This window comes from Acomys minous (assembly GCF_964271855.1).
Source record: "Acomys minous genome assembly, chromosome: 9".
Taxonomy (NCBI): Eukaryota; Metazoa; Chordata; class Mammalia; order Rodentia; family Muridae; genus Acomys; species Acomys minous.
The window spans coordinates 85,780,125-85,803,888 of record NC_140490.1 but is presented as its reverse complement, the minus strand read 5'-3'; the positions used below and the strand labels follow the sequence as shown (position 1 = coordinate 85,803,888).

The following is a 23,764-nucleotide window of genomic DNA, read 5'->3' as shown; positions in this document are numbered from 1 at the left end:
AAGTAAATTCTTAGTCCGTTAACGTTGCTTTCGGGGACTGGAGAGATGGGTCAGCGGTTAGGAGTGGCTGCTCTTCCAGAGGACCTGGGTTCAGTTCCCAGCACCCACACGGCAGCTCACAACTGTCTGCAACTCTACTTCCAGAGAATCTGACACCCTCACACAGACATACAGGTAAAACACCAATGCACATAAAATAAAAATAAATAAAAGTTTAAAAGTTGCTTTTGGGGCACTGGAGAGATGGCTCAGCGGTTAAGAGCACTGTCTGCTCTTCCAAAGGACCCGGGTTCAATTCCCAGCAACCACGTGGCAGCTCACAACTGTCTGTAATTCCAGATCTAGGGGATCTGACGCTCTCACACCAATGCACATAAAATAAAATTAAATGAATTATTAAATAAATAAATTAATTAAAAGTTGCTTTTTGTCAGTATATTTTACCACAAAAATAAAAACAAAAAACAAAACTATGACAACCCTGCTTCTTCCTCCCCTCATGGGAGCATCATGGAAGTGGATAGGTCTCTTTAGGTTTTCTGTCCAAAGTAACATGTATTCCTGGGACTTCTCTTTTGGTTCCACTTTGCATCCATACCTTCATCTTGTAGTTTCCCCACCAGGAAATCTCCCTGAAGCTGTGTTCCAAAGTAAAACCCCTTCTCGCTTACATTGCTTCTGTTAGGAGGGTATGTCACAGTGCTGGGAAGGTAACTTCCTCATGTGACAGATTTGATCCCATCTCTCTGTCTCAGAGAACCTGTCCATGGCTTCCCATCACCCCCTCTGCCTCTGATCCTCAAATCTATAAATAACTGGTTTGTTTTGAGACGCAGTCTCATGTAGATAACACTGGTTCTTGAACTCACTATGTAATATGATCCCCCCCCCCCCATTGATTGGGGGTGCAATGTGACCTCCTGAGCGCTTGAATGACACGTGTGTGCTGTTGGGGGTACAGCAGGAAGGTCCTTGTGCCCACAGATATCCAGGGAGCTCAAGAATGTTAAAGACACAGAATTATCTTTCCAATGAGAAAGACAAAATAGCTATTCTTCTGCCGAGAAAGCTGGGAATTGGTAGTGACTAGTAGCCTGGTCATCTGTGTTGGGCCAGGCCATCTCAAGCTCCTACAGCCAGGACTGCGGGTGGCTAGTAATTTAAATAACCCTTATAACCAGGGGCTCTCCCAAGCTCCCACAACCAGGACCGAAGGTGGCTAATAGCCCAAGTGACCTCTGTGGTGTCTGTATGACTGAGACCAGGCTAGAACCTTCCCAAGGCCCTTACGCTAGCACAGGTAGACTGTCTCTAGAATCCTGCTTCTTGGAAGAAATGACATGTATCTTTAGTTGAATTTCAATGCAATGATGCTCCCTTGTGCACTGGAAATTGTATTATGCCAGAAAACTCTTCTTCTCAAATTGTATTGTATTTTAAATATGCTGACAATGTGCTACCTGTCATCAGACTCTTTAGAAGTTTTTGTTTGTTTGTTTGTTTGTTTGTTTGAAGACAGGGTTTCTCTGTGCAGCCTTGGCTGTCTTAGAACAAGTTCTGTAGGCCAGGTTGGCTTGAAACTCACAGAGATTTGCCTGCCTCTGCCTCTAGACTGCTAGGATTAATGGTGTGTGACATTCTTGCCTGGCTCAAAGTCTTGTTTCAGGTTGATAGAGTCAATCTCAAGCAAGCCTTTGTTCTTATCTTTTCTCAGTTCACTTCTCTGCCTGACACCTGCAGACACCCTCCCAGCCTTCTGTAGACCCAGTTTATGTATTGCTGGCGATCAAACCCAGGACTTCGGGCATGTAGGTGAGAACTCTTCTTTTTTTTTTAATTTTTTATTTTTAAAGATTTATTTTATTATGTATACAATGTTCTGCCTCCATGTGTGCCTGCATGCCAGAAGAGGGCACCAGATCTCATTATAGATGGTTATGAGCCACCATGTGGTTGCTGGGAATTGAACTCAGGACCTTTGGAAGAACACACAGTGCTTGTAACCTCTGAGCCATCTCTCCAGCCCGATGAGAACTCTTCTAACTGACTTATACCCTCAGCTCCCGGAGGGATCTTTCTAAAGCACGGTACGAGACAAACATGATATAGCATGCCTGTAACCCCAGCACTTGGGAGGCAGAGCTGGGAGAACTTCTGTGACTTTGAGGCCAGCCTGACCTGCCTGACGGTGAGTTTCAGGCCAGCTGGGGATATATAGTGAGATGCTGTCTCTAAGAACGGCTGGCAGTGTGGTTCAGTGGGTACGGGTGCTTGCTTGCTTCTGAACCTGATGACCTGAATTCAATCCCTGGGACCCACACGATGGAAGAAGAGGATTCTCTGGCTTCTGCATATGTACTATACTATGTACATACTCTCACAATCAATCGATCGAATACACACACACACACACACACACACACACACACACATACATATATATGTGTATGTATATATCTCATCAGTTTCAACTTTGTCTCAAGATTATGGCCTGAACAGTGAAGGCTGAATACTTTGCTTTGACATGTAGCCCTGTGGGACATGGTCCTGGCTAAACTCACCTTCATTCATTCATTCATTCATTCATTCATTCATCCACTCCCTCTTTCCTTTCTTCCTTCAACTGAGGTCTCTCACCCCTTGTAGACGAGGCTCCCCTGAATCTCACTGTGTAGCAAAGGATGATTTGGAGCTTCAGATCTTCTTGCCTATACCTCAAGCGTTGGGATAACAAGATTGCACAACCATATGTGGTACACACAGGGGTGGGGGATGCGGCCCAGAGCTTTGTGCACACTCAGCAAGCACTTTACTAACTGAGCTATATCCCAGCTCCTTTCCTGTCTCCCTTTCACTCCTTATTGACCATCACAAAATAAGCAGCCTCCACCACAAGCTCCCAGTGCTATGATATGCTGGCTTTCCTCAGGTCCAAAGCAGTGGATACTGCTGAGAACACGAATTTTTTTTTTTATTCTATTAAGTTGTCTGCGTGAGTCATTTTGTCACAATGAAGAAAAAGCCAGTGAAAGAAGGACATTTCGAGGTGGGGAAGCCAACGAAGGATATGGTGATGTGACTAAGATGTCCCTCACAGTCTTGGGCATCTGAATACTTGATCCCCAGAATACTCGGTCACCGCTCTAGTGGTGTGTGGGCAGTTTGGCAGGTGTGGCCTTGCTGGAGGAAGCATGTCCCTGGGGGCTGACTTTGCGAGTTCAAAGACTCACGCCATTTCTAGTTAGGCCTCTCTGCTTCCGGCTTGTGGTTTGAGATGTTGAGTCCTCATACTCCAAGCCCAGTCACCGTGCCTTCCTGCGCCTGTGGTTCCCCACTCTGATGGCGACGGGCTCCTATGTTCCGGAATCATAACGCCCAAATAAGCCCGAGGTGCTTCTCTATTGCTGTAACAAAACGCCTGATGACATCCATTTAAAAGAAGGTTTTTAATTCAGCTTACAGTTTCAGAGGGTCAGAGTCCATGATGACAGAGCAAAGGCGTGGTGGCAGGGGCAGCTGAGGGCTCACATCCTGATCCACAAGCAGTAGGCAGAGAGGGCACACTGGGAATGGTGGGAGTTTTGAAACCTCAGAGCCTGCCCTCTAGTGACGTACTTCTCCTACAAGGCTGGCCACACCTCTCAAACGGACCAAACCCTGCCATCAGCTAAAGACTAAGTATTCAAACAGATGAACAACTCTTCCTTTTGTAAGTTGGCTTGGTCGTGATGTTTTACCACAACAATAGAAAAGTAACTAATACAGAAGATACAATATGGAGAGAGAGGTGGACATGGAGGGGCACTGGACTGAAAAAGGGATACTTCTGAGTCTGGAGGTCTGGGGAGCCTCTGTACAATGGCGGGGGGGCTATTTGCTCAGGGGGCCAAAAAGGCTGGGGTGGGCAGATAAACAGGGACTAATGCCTCCAAGAGTTCTGAACTGGGGAATGGTGTCCCTAGAAGCACTTTGGAATAGCAGCGTTTTGTTTTTTATCTGTGCTGGGGATGCAACAGAGAGCCTTGTGTATGTTAGGCAAGTGGTCTATTACTGAGCTACACCCGCTGTCTGTGTGACTATTTTTCGTTGTCTTAGAGGTATGTCTGGCATTTTTATTGGGTGGGCACCTGTACACAATTAACTAGAGGTGGGAGAGAGGAGACTGATTCACTATGTACACCAGGCTCCCTCTAACTCACGGAGATAGCCTGGCTCTACCTCCGAGTGTTAGGATTAGCAGCACTGTCACCACTCCTGGCCCAGCAAAAAATATTTTATGTATAAATAGAAAATCTCTAATCAAAATGTTAGGAATATGAAATGTTCTAACTTTTTTTCTTAATTTTTAAAACAGCAATCAGCAAACTAACAAAACCCAAACTAAAACTAAAACCAAACCAAACCAAAATGACAACAGCAAAATCCAAGCCCACCACCACTACCAAAACCCACCAAATAAGCAGCAAGCCCATTCTGGACCCCAAGCATGGTGGCTTCAAGCACTTGGAAGGCTAAGGCAGGATTGCCAGGGGCTTGAGGCCAGCCTGGGCTGCAGAGTGAGACCCTGTCTCAAAAAGCAAGCAAACAAACAAACAAAAGCCCCCAAAACAAAACAAAAACTCCCCCAAACCCAAAAAGATGGGTTCGAAGTTAAAAGCACTTACACCAAAATCATGAAGACTGGAGTTTATATTTACTGTGTAATAAGCTGGGCATCCCTGAAAAAAAAAATGCCTGTAACTCCAGTTCTGGGTGTAGAAGTGCACGGAGACAGAAGGATTGCTAGAGTTTGGGGGTTTCAGCCTAGCAAGAGGTTCAAGAAGAGACTGCACCAGGAGACTAAGTGGATAGTGACTGAAGAGGACCCTAGCACTAGTCTCTTCCGGCGCACACACCTGCACATATATTTACATAGACACAATATGCAAATACACACATCTTCAGCCCCAACCCACCTCCACTGTCCTCATATGATTCATTTGGTAGAGTGCAGTTGTCTAGCATGCACCAAGCCCTAGCCTCCATGCCCAGCACTGCATATGCCTCACATTGTTGGTGTAAACCTCTCATCCCAGAGGAGAACAAGTTCAAGTCCATCCTCAGCTGTAATGCATTAAGTTGAAGGTTAGCCTTGGATAAATGAGACCCTGTGTCAAAAAAAAAAACCAAAAAACAAAAAAACCAACAACAACAAAAAACTTTACTTTGGAATATTTGCACATTTATTATGAAATGTTTTTGGGGGTAAGACCCGAGTCTTAACAGGAAATTCATTGATGTTTCCTCTTTAGGAAACTTCCACCTATACCTAACCTGAAGGTTATTTTAGTTACTGATTACTTTAGGCATAGGGCTGGGTGTTTCCGGATAGCTGCAGGCGGTAGGAGGCACCTGGAGAGGTGAGGCGGAGTCCAAACGCATCCTGTGTCTGTCAGCGTTGCCACCTCCCAGTCTACTGTGTCCTGCCTTCATAACTCACGGGAGTTTGACACAGGGAGTACTGGCTCGGTCACAGGGTATTTGGCAAAGCTCTGAAGGTCATTGTATGCATCCTACTTCGTGCACCTGAGATTTTCTAGGGCTGCCACATGAGGTCAGATGTGGAATTTTCCACCTGTGTATTCTATTGACACTCAAGTTTGAGCCAGGTGCAGTGACATACAAACATGCCTGTAATTCCAGAACTCTGTAGCTGGGGCAAGCACATGGTGAGTTCCAGGCTAACCTGTGTGATATAACAAAACCAAAACAAACTAAAAACAAACAAACAAAAATCAGGGCACTGGCGTGATGGCTAAGCAGTTAAAAGCTGTTCTTGCACCTGTACCCGCATGGTGGCTTAAACTGTCTGTGACTTCAAACTCAGAAGGTCCAGTCCTCTCTTCTGGCTTCCTTGGGCACCAGGCACCTTCCTTGTGCACTTGTTCACTGCACTTTACACAGATGTATGTGCAAGAAAACTATGCATACACCTTTAAAATTCAAATAATCAGCCAGGCGCGGGGGTGCATGCCTTAAATCCCAGCACTCAGGGAGGCAGAGGAGGGCAAATCTCTGTGAGTCCGAGGCCAGCCTGGTCTAAAAAGCAAGTCCAGGACAGCCAGGACTCCAAGAGAAGCCTGTACCAAGAAAAACAAAACAAAAACAAAAAACCACCACCACCACCAACAAAATAAAATAATAATTTAAAAATTAAAAAGGAGGAATGCAACATTAGAATCTAGCTGTTACTCGGGCCACAGCCTTTCCACTCCCAGATACCAATAGGCACCCTCCTGAGGCACTGTGAGTCCTTAGCCAGCAGAGTAAGAGGTACCAGGGTTCTCACCTGGGGAAAGGTGAGAGCCCAGCCCCACTTGTATCCTACCTCTTTTCCTGCCTCCTGCCTGGAAATCAGAGGACCTGGTTGTAGGCCTGTGCTATAAAACTCGCGGTGTCAAGTGGACACTTGGTTCAACCAGGCGGCACGCAAGATCCGCAGTCCTTGTGGAAGTGGGCCGTCAGGATCGTGCCATTTCGCCTGGGCGCCATGGCTGCCTCCTGTGCAGGAAAATGGCCTAGCGGAAAAGGGCTAATAACTTTTAATAAACGCCTTACTCCTCCAACAACCTGTCTGTGTTCCTCCTGAGCCTGCATCTGAGACCTTTCACAAATGGGCACATCTTGTGGCTTCACTTTACTTTGGAGCCACTTAGTGTGACCTCTTTCAGATTTGGCGACACATATTTTAGTATCCATAATTTTTTTTCCCCTCTGCGTTATAGGGAGATTGTATGAATTAATTTTTCTTCCTTAGGGCTGGAGAGATGGCTCAGTGGCTAAGAGCACTGACTGCTGTTCCAGAGGTCCTGAGTTCAATTTCCAGCAACCACATGGTGGCTCACAACCATCTGTAAAGTGATCTGATGCCCTCTTCTGGCCTGCAGGGGTACAAGCAGACTGTATACATAAATAGTAAATAAATCTTTAAAATTTTCTTTTTCCTTTTTTGCCTACTGTTCTTCCTCCCTTCTTCCTGCTGAAATAGGGCATGGAACCCAGGGCTTCACATATTGGTAAGCAGGCATTCTACTCAGCCACGCCTCAGCCCCTCACTGCCGGATCCTAGGCAGAGGCTCCACCCCTGAGCTACGCCACCAGTCCTTTCCTGAGGAATACTAGACAGGGGCTCTACTCCTGAGCCATTCCCCATTCCCTCACTGGGAGACTCTAGGCAGGGCCTCCACCCTTGATCATGCGCCAATCAGGGGATTCTAGGCAGGGGCTCTACTCCTGAGCCATGCTTGAGTCCCTCATTGGGGACCCCTGAGCCATATTACCCTTTACTAGAGAATTATTAGGTATTATGATCCTTGCCCAAAGTTCCATCCCTGGTGCCTGCTATATTTGCCTTACATGCACAGGACCCTGGGTTCTTCCGAGATTCTGCAAAAAAAAGGGAGTGCCGGGTATGATGCAACAAGATCTTGACAGGAAGGAGACAGGGCAAAGGGAGGAGAAGCTCGTGGAATACAACAGTGTGCAGCTGTTAAAGGTGACATATGCCTGGAGATGTTAAGAAAGAGATGCCTGGGGGGACGGGGGTGGGTCAAAGGTATCTAGGACAATGGATGGCCCAGGTGGGAGCTGCAAGAAATTTTAGGCCATCTGAGCTACTGAAAATTGACTGCATTCTGAGAACGACCCCAGGGAAACTGTTGGCAAGATCCTGATCTGAAATCTTAGTGGGAGGTGTCAGAGGACAGTGAGGACCCACCATAAGCCAGTCTGGCTGAGAAGAGGAAGGACAGAGGCAGGGAGAGAGGTCGGGTCACAGCAGCTGGTGCTTCCTGTTTGCAAGACAGGAAGACCAGAGAGAGTTAGTGAGGACAGGAAAGAAAATTAAGGGTGGAGTCATTCATGGAAAAGGCGAATCTGCCATTCTATGAGCTGAAAGTTGGGGTGTGCAGAACAGCTAGGTTTAAGTGTCTGATGGGACAGGAAGTGGATTCTTACTCTGAAGAGCATCGGGGAAAGGCTCTTCTTGTCTGATGACCACAGTAAATAGTAATAGCAGCTATGGTTAATTTCCTGACATTCATTTACTGCACAGGCTAAGCTTTCTGTTTCGGCACAGGGTCTTCCTCAGAAGTCCCGACTGGCCTGGTACTGTTATATATCCCAGGCTGGTCTTGACCTACTGACCCTTCGGCTTCAACATCCTGAGTGCCATCACATTTGGCTAACTTTTCAGGGCCAGGAATGGATCCCAAGACTTATACGTACTACGTGTTCTACCAATTTCTTTCTGATTGCTTCTCTCTCTCCACCCCCCCCCCCCCAGTTTTTCTATGTAGCTTTGGCTGTCCTGGATTCTCTTTGGAGACCCGCTGGCTTTGAACTCACAGAGACATGCTTGCCTCTGCTTCCTTGAGTGCTGGGATTAAAGGTGTGTGCTACCACGTCCGTCTGTATGGGTTTTACTTCCACCCCTTACTAAAATTTTCGTTTTTCATTAAAAAATTTTAAATTAATGATTGATAGGTCTTTCTACCTACATAATAAGTCAGTTCAAGACTGTAAAAACAGGTTTATTGAGGGGCAGGTTCACCAATCTGGCCTATGAGATCAGCGTCAGTGAAGTGGCAGAGGAGCGATGACGTGTCTATCAGGAGCTGGGAGTGTACCCACAAATGGTCAAAAACTGAGCCCCTGGGTGGACACTCTTGGGCGGGCTGCCAGAGAAGAGGAGTGATGATGTGTTTAGCCTGGAGTTTTCTACATGTGGGTAGGGTAGGGGTGATGGGATGGTAGTGGGGTATTGAGGGAAGGAGAGCAGATGGGGTCTCTTGGCTTGTGCAGGGCTCAGCAGGGGTTTCAACCAAGCAATTACCACTGTAGGTGCATGTGCCTGATACGAGCGGGTGTGCGTCTGTGAAGGTCAGAGGACAACGTGTGAGGTCATTTCTCTCCACCCACCTTTCTGGATTTCTGGGGGATGGAACTTGGGTACCTAGGGCTGCTCAGAAAGTGCCTTTATCCACTGAGACACTTTGCTTGCCTTTATTTACTTATTTTAATCAAGGGCACCACCTCGCCTGCCCTTAATCCCAGCACTTCAGTGGCAGAGGCAAATGGATCTCTGTTCATTTTAGGCCAGCCTGGTCTACATAGTGAGTTCTAGGACAGAAAATGCTATGTGGAGACCCTATCTGAAAACATCAATCTAAAACACGCGCACACACACACACACACACACACACACACACTTTTTCCTTTTGGTTTTACTGGGTTAGATTTCTCTGTGTAGCCTTGGCTGTCCTGGACTCACTTTGTAGACCAGGCTGGCCTCGAACTCACAGAGATCTTCCTTCCTCTGTCTTCACCAAGTGCTGGGCTTAGGGATTATAGATATGCACCACTGCACCTGGCTCTTTTTTTTGGAGGCAGAGTCACGTAGCCCAGGCCAGCCTCAAACCTGTTATGTAGGCAAGGATAACCTTGAGATTGCGATCAGTTGCCTCTGCCTCCCAAGTAGTGAGAGAACAGATGTGCACCATTACTCGGGGTTTGTGAAGTGCTAGGACTTCACGCACACCAGTCAAGCCTTCTACAAAATGACCTATATCCCCATCACTAAGATATGATCTACATGACTGAGCTTTAAAAAGTGTTGTGTACGCACACACATACACAAATGTGTATGTATATGTGGGCGTCTGTGTGGGGATGTGGGTGCTGGTCCCTGTGTGCACACGGAAGACAGAAGAGGGCATTCGGGCTGAATCATTAGAACCTGGAGATTAATAGAGGGGACGTGGATGCTGTTCCCTTAACACCCTTCACTTTTATTCTCACGATGAACCACCAGTGCCATTTACTGCTGCGCCATCGCTCTGGTCTTGTGACCAGAGTTTTTAAGTGGATTATTTCAACTCTTCTTTCAACACTCAAGAGGGTAGGACTATTATTAGGTCCATTTATCAGAAGAGAAAGCAATGGTGCCTCCAAGTCAGAGGCCGTGAGGCCAGCTGTGGTTGGCCTTTCTGCTTTTAAAGCTGGGTTGGGTTCCTCTTTTTTTTTTTTTCCCACCCCCTTCCCTAACATTGCTCAGTGGCTTCTGTCTCTTCAGTCTCATGACATTCACTCCCTGTCTGTCCTCCCTGCCTTCAATATCCAAGCTCCTCCAGTTGCTCTGGGCTCCCACTACGTCATTAAATCATCACCAACATATTCCTGTGTACTCCTGGCTACTCGTGAGACGGAGGCAGGGGTTTGGGGATGTTCCTCAGTTGGCAGAGGGTTTGTCCTGGATTCCATCTCCAGGACAACATAAATGGGGTGTGGTGGTATACATCTTGAACCCCATTATGCAGGGGGTAGAGGCAGGAAGATCAGAGTTCAAGAACATACACAGCTACATACTGAATTAGGTAGATACTAGACTGGAGTTCATGAGACCTTATCTGAACCTGAACTGAATGGGCTATGGTGTGCACCCAGGGCTCAGCAGTTAAGAAAACTGGCGGGGGCTGGAGAGAGGGCTTAGAGGTTAAGAGTATTGATTGTCCTTCCAGAGGACCCTGGTTCAAGTCTCAGCACCCACATGACAGCTCACAACTGTCTGTAACTCCAAGAGCTGACACCCTCACGTAGACATACACGCAGGCTAAACACCAACGCACCTAAAATAAAAATAAATAAATTTAAAATAAAAAGCACTGGCTGCTCTTGCAGAGGACCTGGTTTAGTTCCCAGCACCGGCCCAATAGTTCCCAACAGTTGGGAACTGACTGTAACTCCAGTTCTAGGGAATCAGACACCATCTTTTGGCTTCCTAGGGCACTGCATAGGCATGGTGCACAGACATACATGAAATAAAAATAACTAAATCTTTTAAGAGCCTAGCTAAACAGTCAAATATGTGAATGAATGAAGTACCGTAAGGTTAAGAGAGTCTCTTGTCCCCTCTCAAAAATACTCCTTTGTCTCCCTGGTTCAAGTTGAAACTATGTGTCCCTAAGTTCCTTCCTTGAGCAGTGGGTGGGGGGAGTTGCAACAAATAGGTTTGTGGTCTCAGTTGACCACAGCGAAATATGACTCAATCTGCTGTCTCTTGTGAAAGACACTGAGGGGCTGGAGGTGGCTAGGGTGAGAAGTGGAAGGCAGATTCTTCCTCCAGTGTTTTAGTCAGCTCTGCTTGCATGAGGGTGGGGTAGGGTAGGGTAGGGTAGGGTAGGGTAGGGGTGGAGGTGGGTGGGAGATGACATGACAACCTTCTTCATGCTGTTGAAAGGAGGGGCTGTTTGTGGTCAAGGTGGTGGCTCTTGTAGGGCTCAGGCTTGCAAGCCCTGTAGTGCAGTGAACACACTTCCTGATTTTTATCAGTGTGTTGAGTAGGTACAGGCCAGGCTTAGGCAGATGGGGTCTAATCCCGACTCTTGAAGCTCTGAGTGGTGCTGCAAGTTGATGAAGATAGTCCCTCAAGGAGAGAGGCATGTTGGAGGGTGCAAAGGCTAGGTGGGTTTATCATCCAAAGTTAAACTTGCAAGTTGACCTTAAGGGCTAAGAAGGCATTGGATATGCATGTGTGGTAGGGGTGAAACTCCAGGATCTTAGCTTGTTTAGAGAGGACAGTCTAGGTCTAAATGTGGCTGGGAGGATGCTCAGAGGCTATTAACAACAGTCGACTGCTCATGGCAAGCCGTAGGTGAGCTCTCATTTTCTAGGAAAAGGAAGGGGAACACCATCGTCAAGGTGACTACTAAGAAAAGTGGCCTCTTCAAAGGACAAAGCCAAAATCAAATTCTACTTTTTGTTTATCTAGCAGCTTGCTAGGCCTCCCCTGCCTCAGTTTCCTCATTGGAAAAACAAGAACTCCAAGGGCAGTAGACCTCATGAGGTCAGCTGCACAGATTCAACAAGGCAAGGGTTGTCATGTCATGAAAACACTACCATCCCCACTCTTCTCACGGGGCCTTGAACTTGTTCAATCCCTCTGAGCCCAAAGAGGGAAAAAGAGCCAAACAATGGAGCTTTGGAATTCACCCCAGATGTGTCCATTGTAACCAGGTTGGCTGAGTGAACATATTCTACAAAGACTTGTGTGCCTCCCTTTGGCTATCTGTTTATTAAAATAGCAGACCGAAAGAAACTGGAATTTCCCCCCAGGAATATCATGCAGGGAGATGAGAGAGCTTAACGCTAGGGCCAGACAGAGAAGCCTTACGTTGATGGGCAGAAACACACATTCATTAGGAATTGCATAGCTAAGCACAACTCTGGCCTTTAATGAAACTCCACCTCATTTCAGGGCCCTGAAGATGGACTTGGTGTGTGTGTGTGTGTGTGTGTGTGTGTGTGTGTGTGTGTGTGTGTGTGTCACTGTATTTTGTTATCCCTCTTCCCACATTGAATGCATCATCTTTTTCTTCTTTTGCTCCTTAATTTGGCTGTTTTAATTGGCTTATGGAGGGCTAGTGTCTGAACCTGGCTTGTGGGAGCACAGGCTGTGACTCCAAGTCTGGTAACAAAGCTCTCTTAAAACTGGGTGGTCTCCACAGTTGTGTGGAAAGTGGGGGACTGACTCTGACATGAACTCTGGTGCCCCCTACTTGACCACTTCCCTTTGGTGGGGAGGCCTGGTGGCACCCAGAGGAAGGGTAAGCAGGCTGCCAGGATGAGACCTGATAGGCTGTGGATCATACGGTGGGGGAGGAGGTCCCCTTTTGTCACAGACCTAGGGGAGGGGAATAGGGTGAAAGAGGGAGGGAGAGGGGAACAGGAAGATACAAATGAGAGGATAACACTGAGATGTAATCTCAATAAATTACTTAAACAATAAAAAAAAATTTAAAACAAAACAAGACAAAACTGGGTGGCGATGAGTAAGAGCTTCAGACTAGAGAGAAAGAGAACAGCCACTTCCTTCCTCCCCAGGGTCCTGTGAGCTGTGGGGATGTGAACCTGATGCTGTAGCTGCCGCTGGACCCAACGGTGGCTCTTTCATCTGGCCCTTGATTCTCAGCAGCTAGTGGACCTGTCTTCCACCAGCCAGGAGGTTTTTGGACCACACCCTACACCCCTGAACTGTGCGAATAACCTTCTGATCTCCTAAAGCTCTGAGTAGCCCACTCTCCCTCCACAGGGCTGGGGGTTGGGGAATGTATATCTGGTGGGATGGCTTAGCTGGAGGTCAATGGGTATGGACCTTTGTCTTTCTGGAGGTAGTTGGGCTCTATTACACCTCCTCAGATTCTCCACACAAAAGCTAGAGTTGGGGGAAACTCAGGTTTAGTCTTTTGTTCACAAGGGAGAAGCCTAGTGGCTCCCATGCCCAAAGCAGATAGCTACCCACCTGTCCCTTCCTATCGCTCTTGCCCAATCAGTGGTCGGTCTTTTTAGTTTTCATTATTAAAAAAAAAAAAAACTATACTGCTTTCTGTAATCAAACCCATATAGATAAGGTCTGGCGTAGTTAATAGTTTGTAACATCTGTGTGCTTTAAAATTTTAAAAAAAATTATATTTATTAATTTATGTGTTGGGGTGTGTGTGCTTCTGTGACACAGCACACCTGCCGTTGGAGGATAACGTGATGCAGTGAGTCTCGGGATGGAACTCAGGTCATCAAGTTTGGAAGCAGACACCTTAACCTCTGAGGCATCTCAATAACCCTGTTTTTTTTTTTTCTTTTCTTGAGATTGTGTTTTATTATCCAGGCTACTCTTAACTTCCGTATTGTCCTGTTTCCATCTCCCATGCTCTGGAATTACTGGTGTGCTACACCACTTCCAGCTCTGCTGTGGGCACTTTAAAATAAACAAAATACATAAATGTGTCAGTATGAAGGCTCAGTAGGTGAGCAGACTTGCTGCTAAGCCTTATAACTTGAGTTTGATCTCTACATGATAAAAAGAGGGAACAAAGTCTTCCACAAGTGTGCCATGGCCCATAAGCAAGTTCACTCCCTTCACAGTAAATAAATATTATTTAAAAATTTGACTGGGTGTGGTGGCACATGCCTTTAATCGAAGCACTCAGTAGGCAGAGGCAGGTGGATTGCTGTGAGTTCGAGGCCAACCTGGTCTACAAAGAGAGTCATTTATGTGTGACCAGGCCTCGTATAAACCAGGCTGGCCTTTAAGTTGGTACACAGCAGAGGATGACCTTGAACTTCTGAGCCTCTTGTCTCTCCTCCCAAGTGCTGGAACGAGAGATGTGCACTACCATGCTGGTTTATATAGTGTTGGGGATGGATCACAGGGCTTTATGCATACAAGGCAAACACCTCACCAAGCGAGCTATACTCCCAACCTTACCACAATAGTGGGCTTTAAATTTCTTTTCTAAATATCTCCTTTTCTGTTTATTCCCCTGGCTACTGGCCTCCTTGATCCTTCTGTTTTTTGTTTTTGATGAAAATTTTATTTTGTTTTCATTCAGGTGTCTGTGCTGTGTGTGCGCGCACATGCTGGTGGGTACCATGGAGCCCTAAGACCTGGAGTTACAGGCAGTCTTAGGCACCTGATGTGGGTGCTGGAAACTGAACTTTAGTCCTCAGCAAGAGTACCAAGTACTCTTAACCACCAATCCAGCTCCCTAGTTTCCCCTTATTCCTTTTGTTTATTTGTTTTTGTCATGTTAGGAATGGAGCTTAGGGCCCTGAACATTCTAGGAAAGTGCTCTGTCACTGAACTACATCTCCAGCCCTGTATCTTTCACTTTGTGCCTCAACCTTCAAAGCAACCACCTCAAGTCACCACCGTTACCAAACAAAAGATGCCCCCACCGCCTCATACCCTACAAAGTCAAATAGAAACTGCTATGATCTTCCACATCAGCGCATCAAACAGACACAGCAAACAAGTCCACCACTAACATTCCTCAAAACTACCACCACTGTCACCCTCACCACCAACCAGAATCCAGTAAGCACCGCCAACAACAACAGACAGACACACGCCGCCAGGATTCCCAGCATCTTGGAGGCTGAGGCAGGAGGATCATGAGTTTGAGGCTGGGCAAAAATAAAAATTAAAAATAAACAAATAAACAAACTGTCCAACAATAGCAACAACCACCACAAAACACCCAACAACACAAAATAACCATCATTAAAAACTCCAGAGGCCAACAAGACAGCTGAGGGGCTAAAAGTGCTTGCTGCCAAATCTGACCATCTGAGAGTTAATTTCCAGGTCCCAAATGGCGAAAGGAGAGAATCCACCCCTGCAAGTTGTTCTCTGACCTTTCCATATGCCCCCAGTGCAAAACAAATCAGTAAGTGAAACAAGCTCACACGGAGGGGCTGGGAGATGTTTTAGTAAGAGGGCTTGCCGCACAAGCTTAAAAGCCTGAGTTTGAATTCCCAGCATTCATATAAAAAGCTGGTCACGAGCCAGGCATGGTGACGCACACCTTTAATCCCAGCACTTGGGAGGCAGACGCAGGTGAATCTCTGTGAGTTCAAGACTAGCTAAGGCTACACAGTGAAACCCTGTCTTGAAAAACCAAAACCAAACCATACCAAACCAAAACCCAAAACAAACAAACAAACAAAAAAGGTGGTCACAAATTCACCTAGAACCCCAGTGCTATGGGAGGTGGAGGTGACAGCATCTGTGGGTTTTATGGCTGCTAGCCTAACTCCAGATCTAATGAGAGATCCTGACTCAAGGGACTAAGGCAGAAAGCAACGGCCCTGAATGCCTTATTTTCTCCTCTAGCCTCACATGTGAGCCGTAAACACATACATACACCTTTACACACACAGCACGCACACTAACACGCAGACATTCACAACCACACACCATATCCCATCCAAAATCTAATCATGAATTGCTAGACCGCCATTACTAGAAACTGGCAATGAACAACCAGCGGCATATGAGTTATTAACCATTCAAGGTCCAAAGAACCAGCACGGTCAGTTTGCTGCTGAAAACATCCAACAGTTAATGACTAATATCAAACACCAGCTATCCCAGCATGGTGGCACGTGCCTGCAACTCCAGCACCCAGGAGGTAGAGGCAAGAGGAGGAGGAGTTCAAGACCATCTTGGCTACATAGTTTATGTCATGTGAGACGCTATCTTTTTTTTTATTCATTTATTCATATTACATCTCAATGGTTATCCCATCCCTTGTATCCTCCCATTCCTCCCTCCCTCCCATTTTCCCCTTCCTCCCCTCCCCTATGACTGTTCCTGAGGGGGATTTCCTCCCCCTGTATATGCTCATAGGGTATCAAGTCTCTTCTTGGTACCCTGCTGTTCTTCCTCTGAGTGCCACCAGGTCTCCCTATCCAGGGGATGTGGTCAAATGTGAGGTCTATCTTAAACTACAATGGACTGGGGATGTAGCTCAGTTGATGGAGTGCTTGCCTCGCTCTCATGCAACCCTGGGTCCCGCTGTACACAGCGGGACATAGTGAACAATGATAGTTATCATAGTACTTGGGCGGTGGAGGCAGGAGGATCAGATTTGCAAGGTCACCATTGTCTATATCAGGGATTTGAGGCCAGCTTGGGATACTTGAGATCCTGACTCAAAGCCACCACCAAACCAAACACAGGCAGGAGCTGGAGGGAAGCCCTTGATGTTTTTTGTTTGTTTGTTTGTTTGTTTGTTTGTTTTTTTGCAGAGGATGGATGTTGAGTTCCCTGCACCCACTTGTGTTCGCAACGAACAGCTCAAGTAAACCCAGCTCAAGAGGATGTGACTCCACAGGCACTTGGACGCACGTGGCATACAATTACACTGATGTGTACAAATAAAAACAGAAATAAATCTTAAAAAAAAAAAACCAACCCTAAACCCCGGCTATCATCATAGATTACAATGAGAACCTCCTACCCACCCATGAGAACCATTGTTAACACCAACCAACAGCAGCTCTCGCCATTACAACTACAACAGTACCAACCCAACAAGGAATAGCTAGTGACATGTCAACAGTAGCCAAGAAGGAATGACTGAAATCCATCTCCATCGCTGAATCCAGCAATGCACCAGCAGCTACTGTGAACTTAGCACACATTCCCCATAAAGGACCCTCTTTCAACAGCATCTTGGCACTCAACAACCTTCTGGGAAGCTCTCAGTACCCCCAAACACAGCTATGGTCCTCAAAGATGTCATCCGTTTTTCTCTTCTACTGTCTTCTGTACTTTTCTTTTCCTTCCCTCCTGCCTGCCTGTTTGTCTCTTGTGGCTCAAATTCATCATGTAGCGGAGGATGACCACGAACTACTGATTCTCCCATGTGTGTTTCCAGAGTTCTAGGCTAACAGACCTGAATTATGGGTTTTGGGGATGGATCCCAGGGCTTTTTGCAAGGTAGGAAATGCCCTATTAGCTGAGCGACAGCTTTGGTCCTATTTGGTTTTATTGAGACAAGGTCTTGTTAGGTAGTCCAGGCTGGCCTCCAACTTATGGTTCTCCATCTCAGCCTCCAGGGGTGTGGCCCTGGCTTCAGGGTTTATCACTTTGATGCATTTCTCCTTTCTTACATCTGTCTGCTAAGCAGACTGTTGACTAAGCATTTCAGTGTTGTCAGCCTAGGAGGGGTTTCCCTTCCTTTCAAGTTGAAAATCTCTTCCTGTCTTTCTTTCTGTCTTTCTTTCTTTCTTTCTTTCTTTCTTTCTTTCAGACAGGGTATCATATAGTACAGGCTGGCCTTAAACTTGCTATATAGTCAGGGATGACTTTGAACTCCCGCCCCCACCTCCCAAGTGCTGGGACAACAGGTGTGCAGCACCACGCCCAGTTTACGTGATGTTCAGGATGGAACCCAAGACTGACTGTGCATACCAGTAAGTGCTCTCCCTGAGGAGCCCAGCTTCAGCCCCGACAACTACCCCTCCCCTAGGGACACGCCCTTGGTCTCACTGACAGAATGACAACAATTGAAAGCTGAAGTGGACCCTGGGTTTGTGAAGCCATGGGGGTGATGCGCGTGACCACTACTGGCTTTTATTGTACACAGCATGGTGCTGCTGGGACTAGAGCTGTGATGTTCACCATCCCTTAATCTTCTCACCATCAGCAAACCTCAACTTGAACTTGTAGTCATCTCCGGCTGTAGCATCTCCACTCCCATTCCTTGTGTAGTAGGGAGGACAGACTTTCCTCCTTTGTATCCCTCTATCCTTTTTTCATCTAGTCTTCTACGTCCTCTTCTATTCTTCCTCCCATCTCCGTGTGTGTGTGTGTGTGTGTGTGTGTGTGTGTGTGTGTACCTCTTCCTCCAGCTCCTTCTCCTCTTTTCCTGTTTCTGGCCCCACCCCCAGATTCCCAACTCCATGATGGTGATGATGGTTTTATTTTCAACCCTAGAGAGAACACCTAGGACCTTGAACACACTAGCCAAGCACCCTACCCCTGAGCTACTGTCTGCCTCCCTGTTACAGTCAAACCTCCTATCTTCACTTGCACTGCTACTCCACCCCACAGTCCTCAGGGGAGGCCCAGGCCGCCCCACCAGTGGGGGTTTAAAGTGGCCAAACCCACAGACCCCTCTTTGTTCTCAACAAAAGCCCTACACCCTTCAAACACTCCCATCTCTAGACCAACTTCCCAATAAGAGCTCTGGGAACAGGGGCCAAGATGGGGGCGGGGGGGGGGGGAAGGTGCTTATTTCAAACCACAGGGAAAGACTAGGTCTGAGATGAGTTGACAACCTAGTTCTCTTAAGCGCCTGGAAAGGTCCCTGTCCCTTCCCCCAAAACTGTGTAATTCCATCAGGGTCAACTTCTTCCCAATTACTGCTGCAGGCTTGGTCACCATACCCAGTCAGGCATCCTCAGATTGGAACTTGACTCCCGGTGACCGACATGGGGTTGCCCCATGCTGCCCCGTGGGACTCTGTCCCCGAAGCTCTCATAACTATTGTCCCAACGTCTCAGGGTACTTAGGGTACTGCTACCAGGCTATTCCTCCCAGAGCACCCCCCCCCCTTGAAGAACTTACCATGGTGAGGGTTGGTGTCTGGGCTTCTGTGAGTAAATGACAGGGCAGTAGGCTCAGGGGGCTCTTGGGGGTGGCTCTGGCATGGCTCTGCTCCTTCACCCACTCCTCCTTCACAGACTCCTGGCCCTAGTTCCTCTTGCAACAGCCCCTCTCTTACTTCCTTTGACGGGAGGGGCCGTGGCCACAGGGGAGGGAAGCTGAGGGCGGGGACAAATCCTCTGAGGCCTAGCAGAGATGACTGAGCTGAAGGGAGCTGTTTGGAGTGTAGGGCCTGAAGGAATAGGTCAAGGATGGCTGGCAGGCAGCTACTGCCAGACTGCAGAGAGTCACTTCTCCATCTGTCTCCTCGAGAAAAGATGCTACGGCAAAAACACCCCGGGCAGCTGACTTCAGGACTGGCCCACCCAGTTGAGGTTTCTCTCTTCAGAATCAGGGTGTGTTCCACTTCAGATGCGTGCCTGCCTGCTCTAGTGCTCTAGCTGTTTCCATGTAAGCCCGTTATGGTACTCCCTGCAGAATGGTTCTGCAAAGCCAGCTGGGTGAGTAAGGGAAGGGCACAGAGAGGGGAAGGTACCACAAGCCTTATGCCTCTTTAAGGTTTCTAATTTTGTACGGCACGTCTGGACTTCTATTTTTTTTTATTGATCTTTGTGCTTGTGGGTGCGTATGTGTTTGACTATGGGTGTGTTTGCATTTGGGTGTGTGGGAGGAGGTCAGAAGACAACCTGGAGTGTCAGCTCCCACCTTCCACCTTGAGGCAGGCATCTCTGTTGTCTTCCCACTGTGGAAGCCAGGCTAGCTGGACCTCTGGGATCTGGAGTTACATGAGGCTGTGAACCACCAGAAGTGGGTGCTAAGAACTGAACTGGCGTCCTCTGGAACAACAAAAAGTACTCTTAACAGCCCCGAGCCATTTACCCAGCAACTACCCCACCCCCAAACCTGGATATTGTTGGCTGTTTTGTTTTGAGATAGGGTCTTACTACGTAATTTTGATCGGTCTGGAGTTTGCTATGCAAAGTAGCAAACTTGGCCTCAAACAGAGATTGTGTTGGGATCAAAGGTGGCACCACTTTTCCTGGCCCAATCTGGGTTTTCAACCCTGCAGCTTTGCTGTTTTTCATGCCTTGGCTCTATGAGCGACATCTAGCGCACGTGGGGCCCAGCATACGTTAGCTCAGTTCTTGACTGTTGGAAGACCAGACCACACATGAGTCTTCTTCTGACATTTGAGGAAATGACAGTTTCAAGAGGCTGTCACCTCCTCAGTGGGAGGTGATCATCTTTGCTGTGTCCTGTGCTCTCTCTCCACGATGCGCGCCCCCACCTGGCCATAGCTGAGAAGAAGCCAATTCTCTAATATTCTGTGTCAGTATCACAACTCAATATGCAAAAAAGAGGGCAGAAGGATCACATCCGGTTGGGAGTACAAAAGGACTGGATCTTCGTTAGCTTCTGTTAGAAACTGTACTTCTGTCTGAAAATGATTTTTTTTTTTTTTAAATGATAGGTTTTTATCTATAGTGGCCGAAATCCTCCTTTCCTCTGCCAAGGATGACCCATTAGGAAGTGAGGCCTAACTTCCCCTGCCTTTTAAAAAGCTGTTAGCTTGTTTATTCATTCATTTGTGTGTGTGTGTGTGTGTGTGTCCACACAGCACGGCAAGCTTAGGGAGGGCAGAGTACAACTTATGTAAGTTGGTTGTCTCCTTCCACCATGTGAGTCCTAGGGATTATGTTCAGGCTTGGCCGCAAGTGCCTTTACCCACGGGCACATCCTACCAATCCTGGCTGTGGTTCTTATTGATCCTAGTGTAAGGCCTGCACGGGATGCCTATACAGAGACACATACCCACTCAAGAGCAGAAATCTACACAAGACGGAACTTTATTAATGTAAGGCTTCTTGGTGAGGAGTGTGTGGGCCCCTGCTACAAGGGCAGGGCTTGTAGCACCATGATGCAGGGGGGTGGTGGCCTGGATGGTGAGCTCCCCCCCCTGGGGCAGGCAGGGCAGAGTTTGGGGTAGATCTTCCCCTTAGTCAGTCTGGGGGAGGGTCACAGGGAGGTGGTATTAATCCCACTCCCCCATAGCAGATATAAATCCCACCCCACCCCACCCCCCAGCTCAGAATGGAGGGATAGAACAGTGCTGGGGGGCGGGGCACCAGCATACCCCCTCCCCACCCCCACTCTTCACAGTACATATTCCGATCAAAGGGTGGGGGGGAGTGTTGGGGACTTAAAGATGTGTGCCACAAGGGGCAGTCCTCTCCCTCACTGTCAACTGGGCAAGATGCTGCGAAGGGTCCCTGGGGTAGCCAGCTCTTCTCCATCCCCCTAGCCAGGAGCCCTATAGGAGTTACCCAATAAATAACTTTCAACTGCATCTCCCCCTCCAATCCCAACCTCTCCCGCCCCCCTCCCCCACACTCAAGGCCCTCTCCAGCCTGTGCTCCGGGTTGGCTCCAGGTGCCCTAGCGGCCTTGGCAGGTTTTGCAGCACATCTGGCGGAAGTAGGCTCGGCTACAGAACTGAAATTTGAGCACCAGGGGGCAGTAGGCCACCTTGTTCACATCCTTGCATTCTGTAGTGGTAGGAGAAGAGGCAGGAGAGAAGGGAGGGGGAGAGAGAAGGGGAAAGAAAGAGATGTCCCGAGTCTATTACTCCTCCAGCAGCTGGCCTCTTTGCTTTCCAGTGCATCAGTTTCCTCACCCTTCAAAGAGGGTTTTATAATCATGCATGTATCACCATCTTATTTTAAGGACCCATGCATTTGTTATTACTGTCCTGTGTATGCACAGCACACACACGCGGAGGTCAGAGGACAACTCTGTGGATTTCTCTCTTTCCATGTTTATGTGGATCCTGGGGCTTGAACTCAGGTCACCAAGGTGGTGCTACAAGCTCCTTTCCTGGCTGAACCATTTTACTGGCCCCCTTGTCTCCTGGTTTTTGTTCTGAGGATTTTGAGGACAGCATCTAGAGCTGCCCAAGATATATTATTAGTGAGAATATTTCTTATTTTAAGATTCCTCCCCCCGCCCCTTTTTCCTTTGCTAGAGACTGAACTTTGAGCTTGTTAGGCCAGTACTCTTGAGGTGTATTTCCTAGCCCTCCTTTGACTTTTTATTTTGACAATGCCTGGATAAGCTGCTGGGCTGGGGAGAGGTGGGGGTGCAAGTCTTACACTCACTCTATAGTACAGGCTCATCTTGAGTGTGCAATCCTTCTGCCCTGGCCATCCCAATAACTAAAATGACAGACCTGTGATCCTTTTGATGCCAAGAGAATCTGTCTGAGGCCACCACACTAGGTCCCTTTCCCTCTTTCTTTCTTTTTTTCTTTCTATCTATCTACCTCTTTCTCTCCTCCTCTTCCTCTTCTTCTTTTTGAGACAAGGTTTGAGACTCTATTTGTAGGCCAGGCTGGCCTCAATCTCACAGAGATCCACCTGCCTCTTCCTGCCAGAGTGCTGGAACTGCAGCAATGGGCAATACTGCCCTTCTCCTCTCCTTTTTTAAAATAATTTGAAGACTTTGAGCTCAGCACAAAGAATTTGTATATTTAAAGCCCAGCATGTTCTCTCATTGGGAGAACATCCACCTAGCTCACATTAAGCCCGTGGTATGTAACAGCCTCTGTTGGGGACCACGGAGACAAGCTTCTACTTAGCAGTGGTGTGTGGTTGCTAATAGGCTCCATATCCTTTGTGTAACAATTCTTTCCAAATGAATGTATTTTTTTGCATGCTTCACAGATGAAGTGATTGACACACAGTGTTGGAGGATGAACCACTGCCATTTAGTTTTAGAGTTGGAAATAAAATACTCTACCTCTCTCTATCAAAATTAAATTTACCTAAATAAATAAATAAATAAATAAAGTTGGGTACAATGCTGTACCATTGGGAGGATTGCTTGAGCCTGGAGTTTGCGCAAGGCCTGGTTTAATAAAAAGAACAAGCTGTGTATGTGGTGGTACATATATGTAATCCCAGCACTTGGCACAAGAAGTTCAAGGTCATCTTTGGTTACATAGAAAGGTCAAACCAGACTGGGATCCATGGGATCTTGTCACAGAGTGATTAAAAAAAAAAGGAAGGGGGAATGCGAGGGGCTATAGTGTAAAAGCAATGGTTTAGTGTAAGCACTGCATTTCTCCTTTTCCCAAACTAGGCACACAGTGTCTGGCGATATGGAGAGGTTTGTGTAAATCATAAGTATGACAGGGACTACCATTGTCTAGTGAGTAGAGGCCAGAGATGTTGTGAACAAATCACACTGTGGATTTATGTGGCCCCTAACATCAACAGTGCCTGAGGGGGCTGGGGCTGAGGTAGTAGAGGCCTTGCCTAGCTGTGCCAAGCCCTGGCTACCATCCCAGGCACTGCTAAGACTGGGGGTGCTGATCAAGTCCTGTAACCCTAGCACTTGGGGACTGGAGGGTAGAGGATCAGGAGTTCAAGGTCATCCCTGGTTGTACATTGAGCCGGAAGTCAACCCAGCCTGTCCGAGGAGCCCGAGTTTGAATCCAAGACCCACATGATGGAAAGGACAGAATCAACCTCCTTCAAGTTGCCCTCTGACCTTTATGGGGGGGGAGGGGTTCCAAGCAGATGAGCCCCCACCTCACCCCTGAATTATAAAAAAAGCTAAGTAAACTTGTAATAGAAATGTAAGGATTAAGAAACAGGAAACACGGCCCATGCTTACTTGTCCCCACATACCTTCTGGGCCATCTCCAGGGGGCACCACGCTGTCACACTTGGCCTCACACTGTTGCATGGTGGATGGCCGCAGGGCCTCCGTGCACTCT

General features: G+C 47.5%; 2 protein-coding genes across 6 annotated transcripts in view; both read right to left on the bottom strand.

Moving 5' to 3' along the window:
• MYO1F (myosin IF) overlaps positions 1-19,108 on the bottom strand; it is a 55,132-nt gene extending 36,024 nt beyond the window's left edge. For both annotated transcript variants that reach the window (XR_014782174.1, XM_084797032.1), the window contains exon 1: positions 18,950-19,108. Coding sequence is in view for 1 of the 2 variants with exons in the window: in XM_084797032.1 (XP_084653158.1) it covers positions 18,950-18,952 (3 nt within the window). In the remaining variant the exon portion in view is untranslated. The remainder of the gene's footprint in view (positions 1-18,949) is intronic.
• A 1,706-nt stretch (positions 19,109-20,814) lies between these two features.
• The window catches only part of ADAMTS10 (ADAM metallopeptidase with thrombospondin type 1 motif 10), a 30,632-nt gene continuing 27,682 nt past the window's right edge, over positions 20,815-23,764 (bottom strand). For all 4 annotated transcript variants that reach the window (XM_084797027.1, XM_084797029.1, XM_084797030.1 and 1 more), the window contains 2 exons: positions 23,676-23,764; positions 20,815-21,533 (listed from right to left, as the gene is read on the bottom strand). The exon at positions 23,676-23,764 is cut by the window's right edge and continues 74 nt beyond it. In XM_084797027.1, the coding sequence (XP_084653153.1) occupies positions 21,424-21,533; positions 23,676-23,764 (199 nt within the window). In that variant the 3' untranslated portion in view covers positions 20,815-21,423. The remainder of the gene's footprint in view (positions 21,534-23,675) is intronic.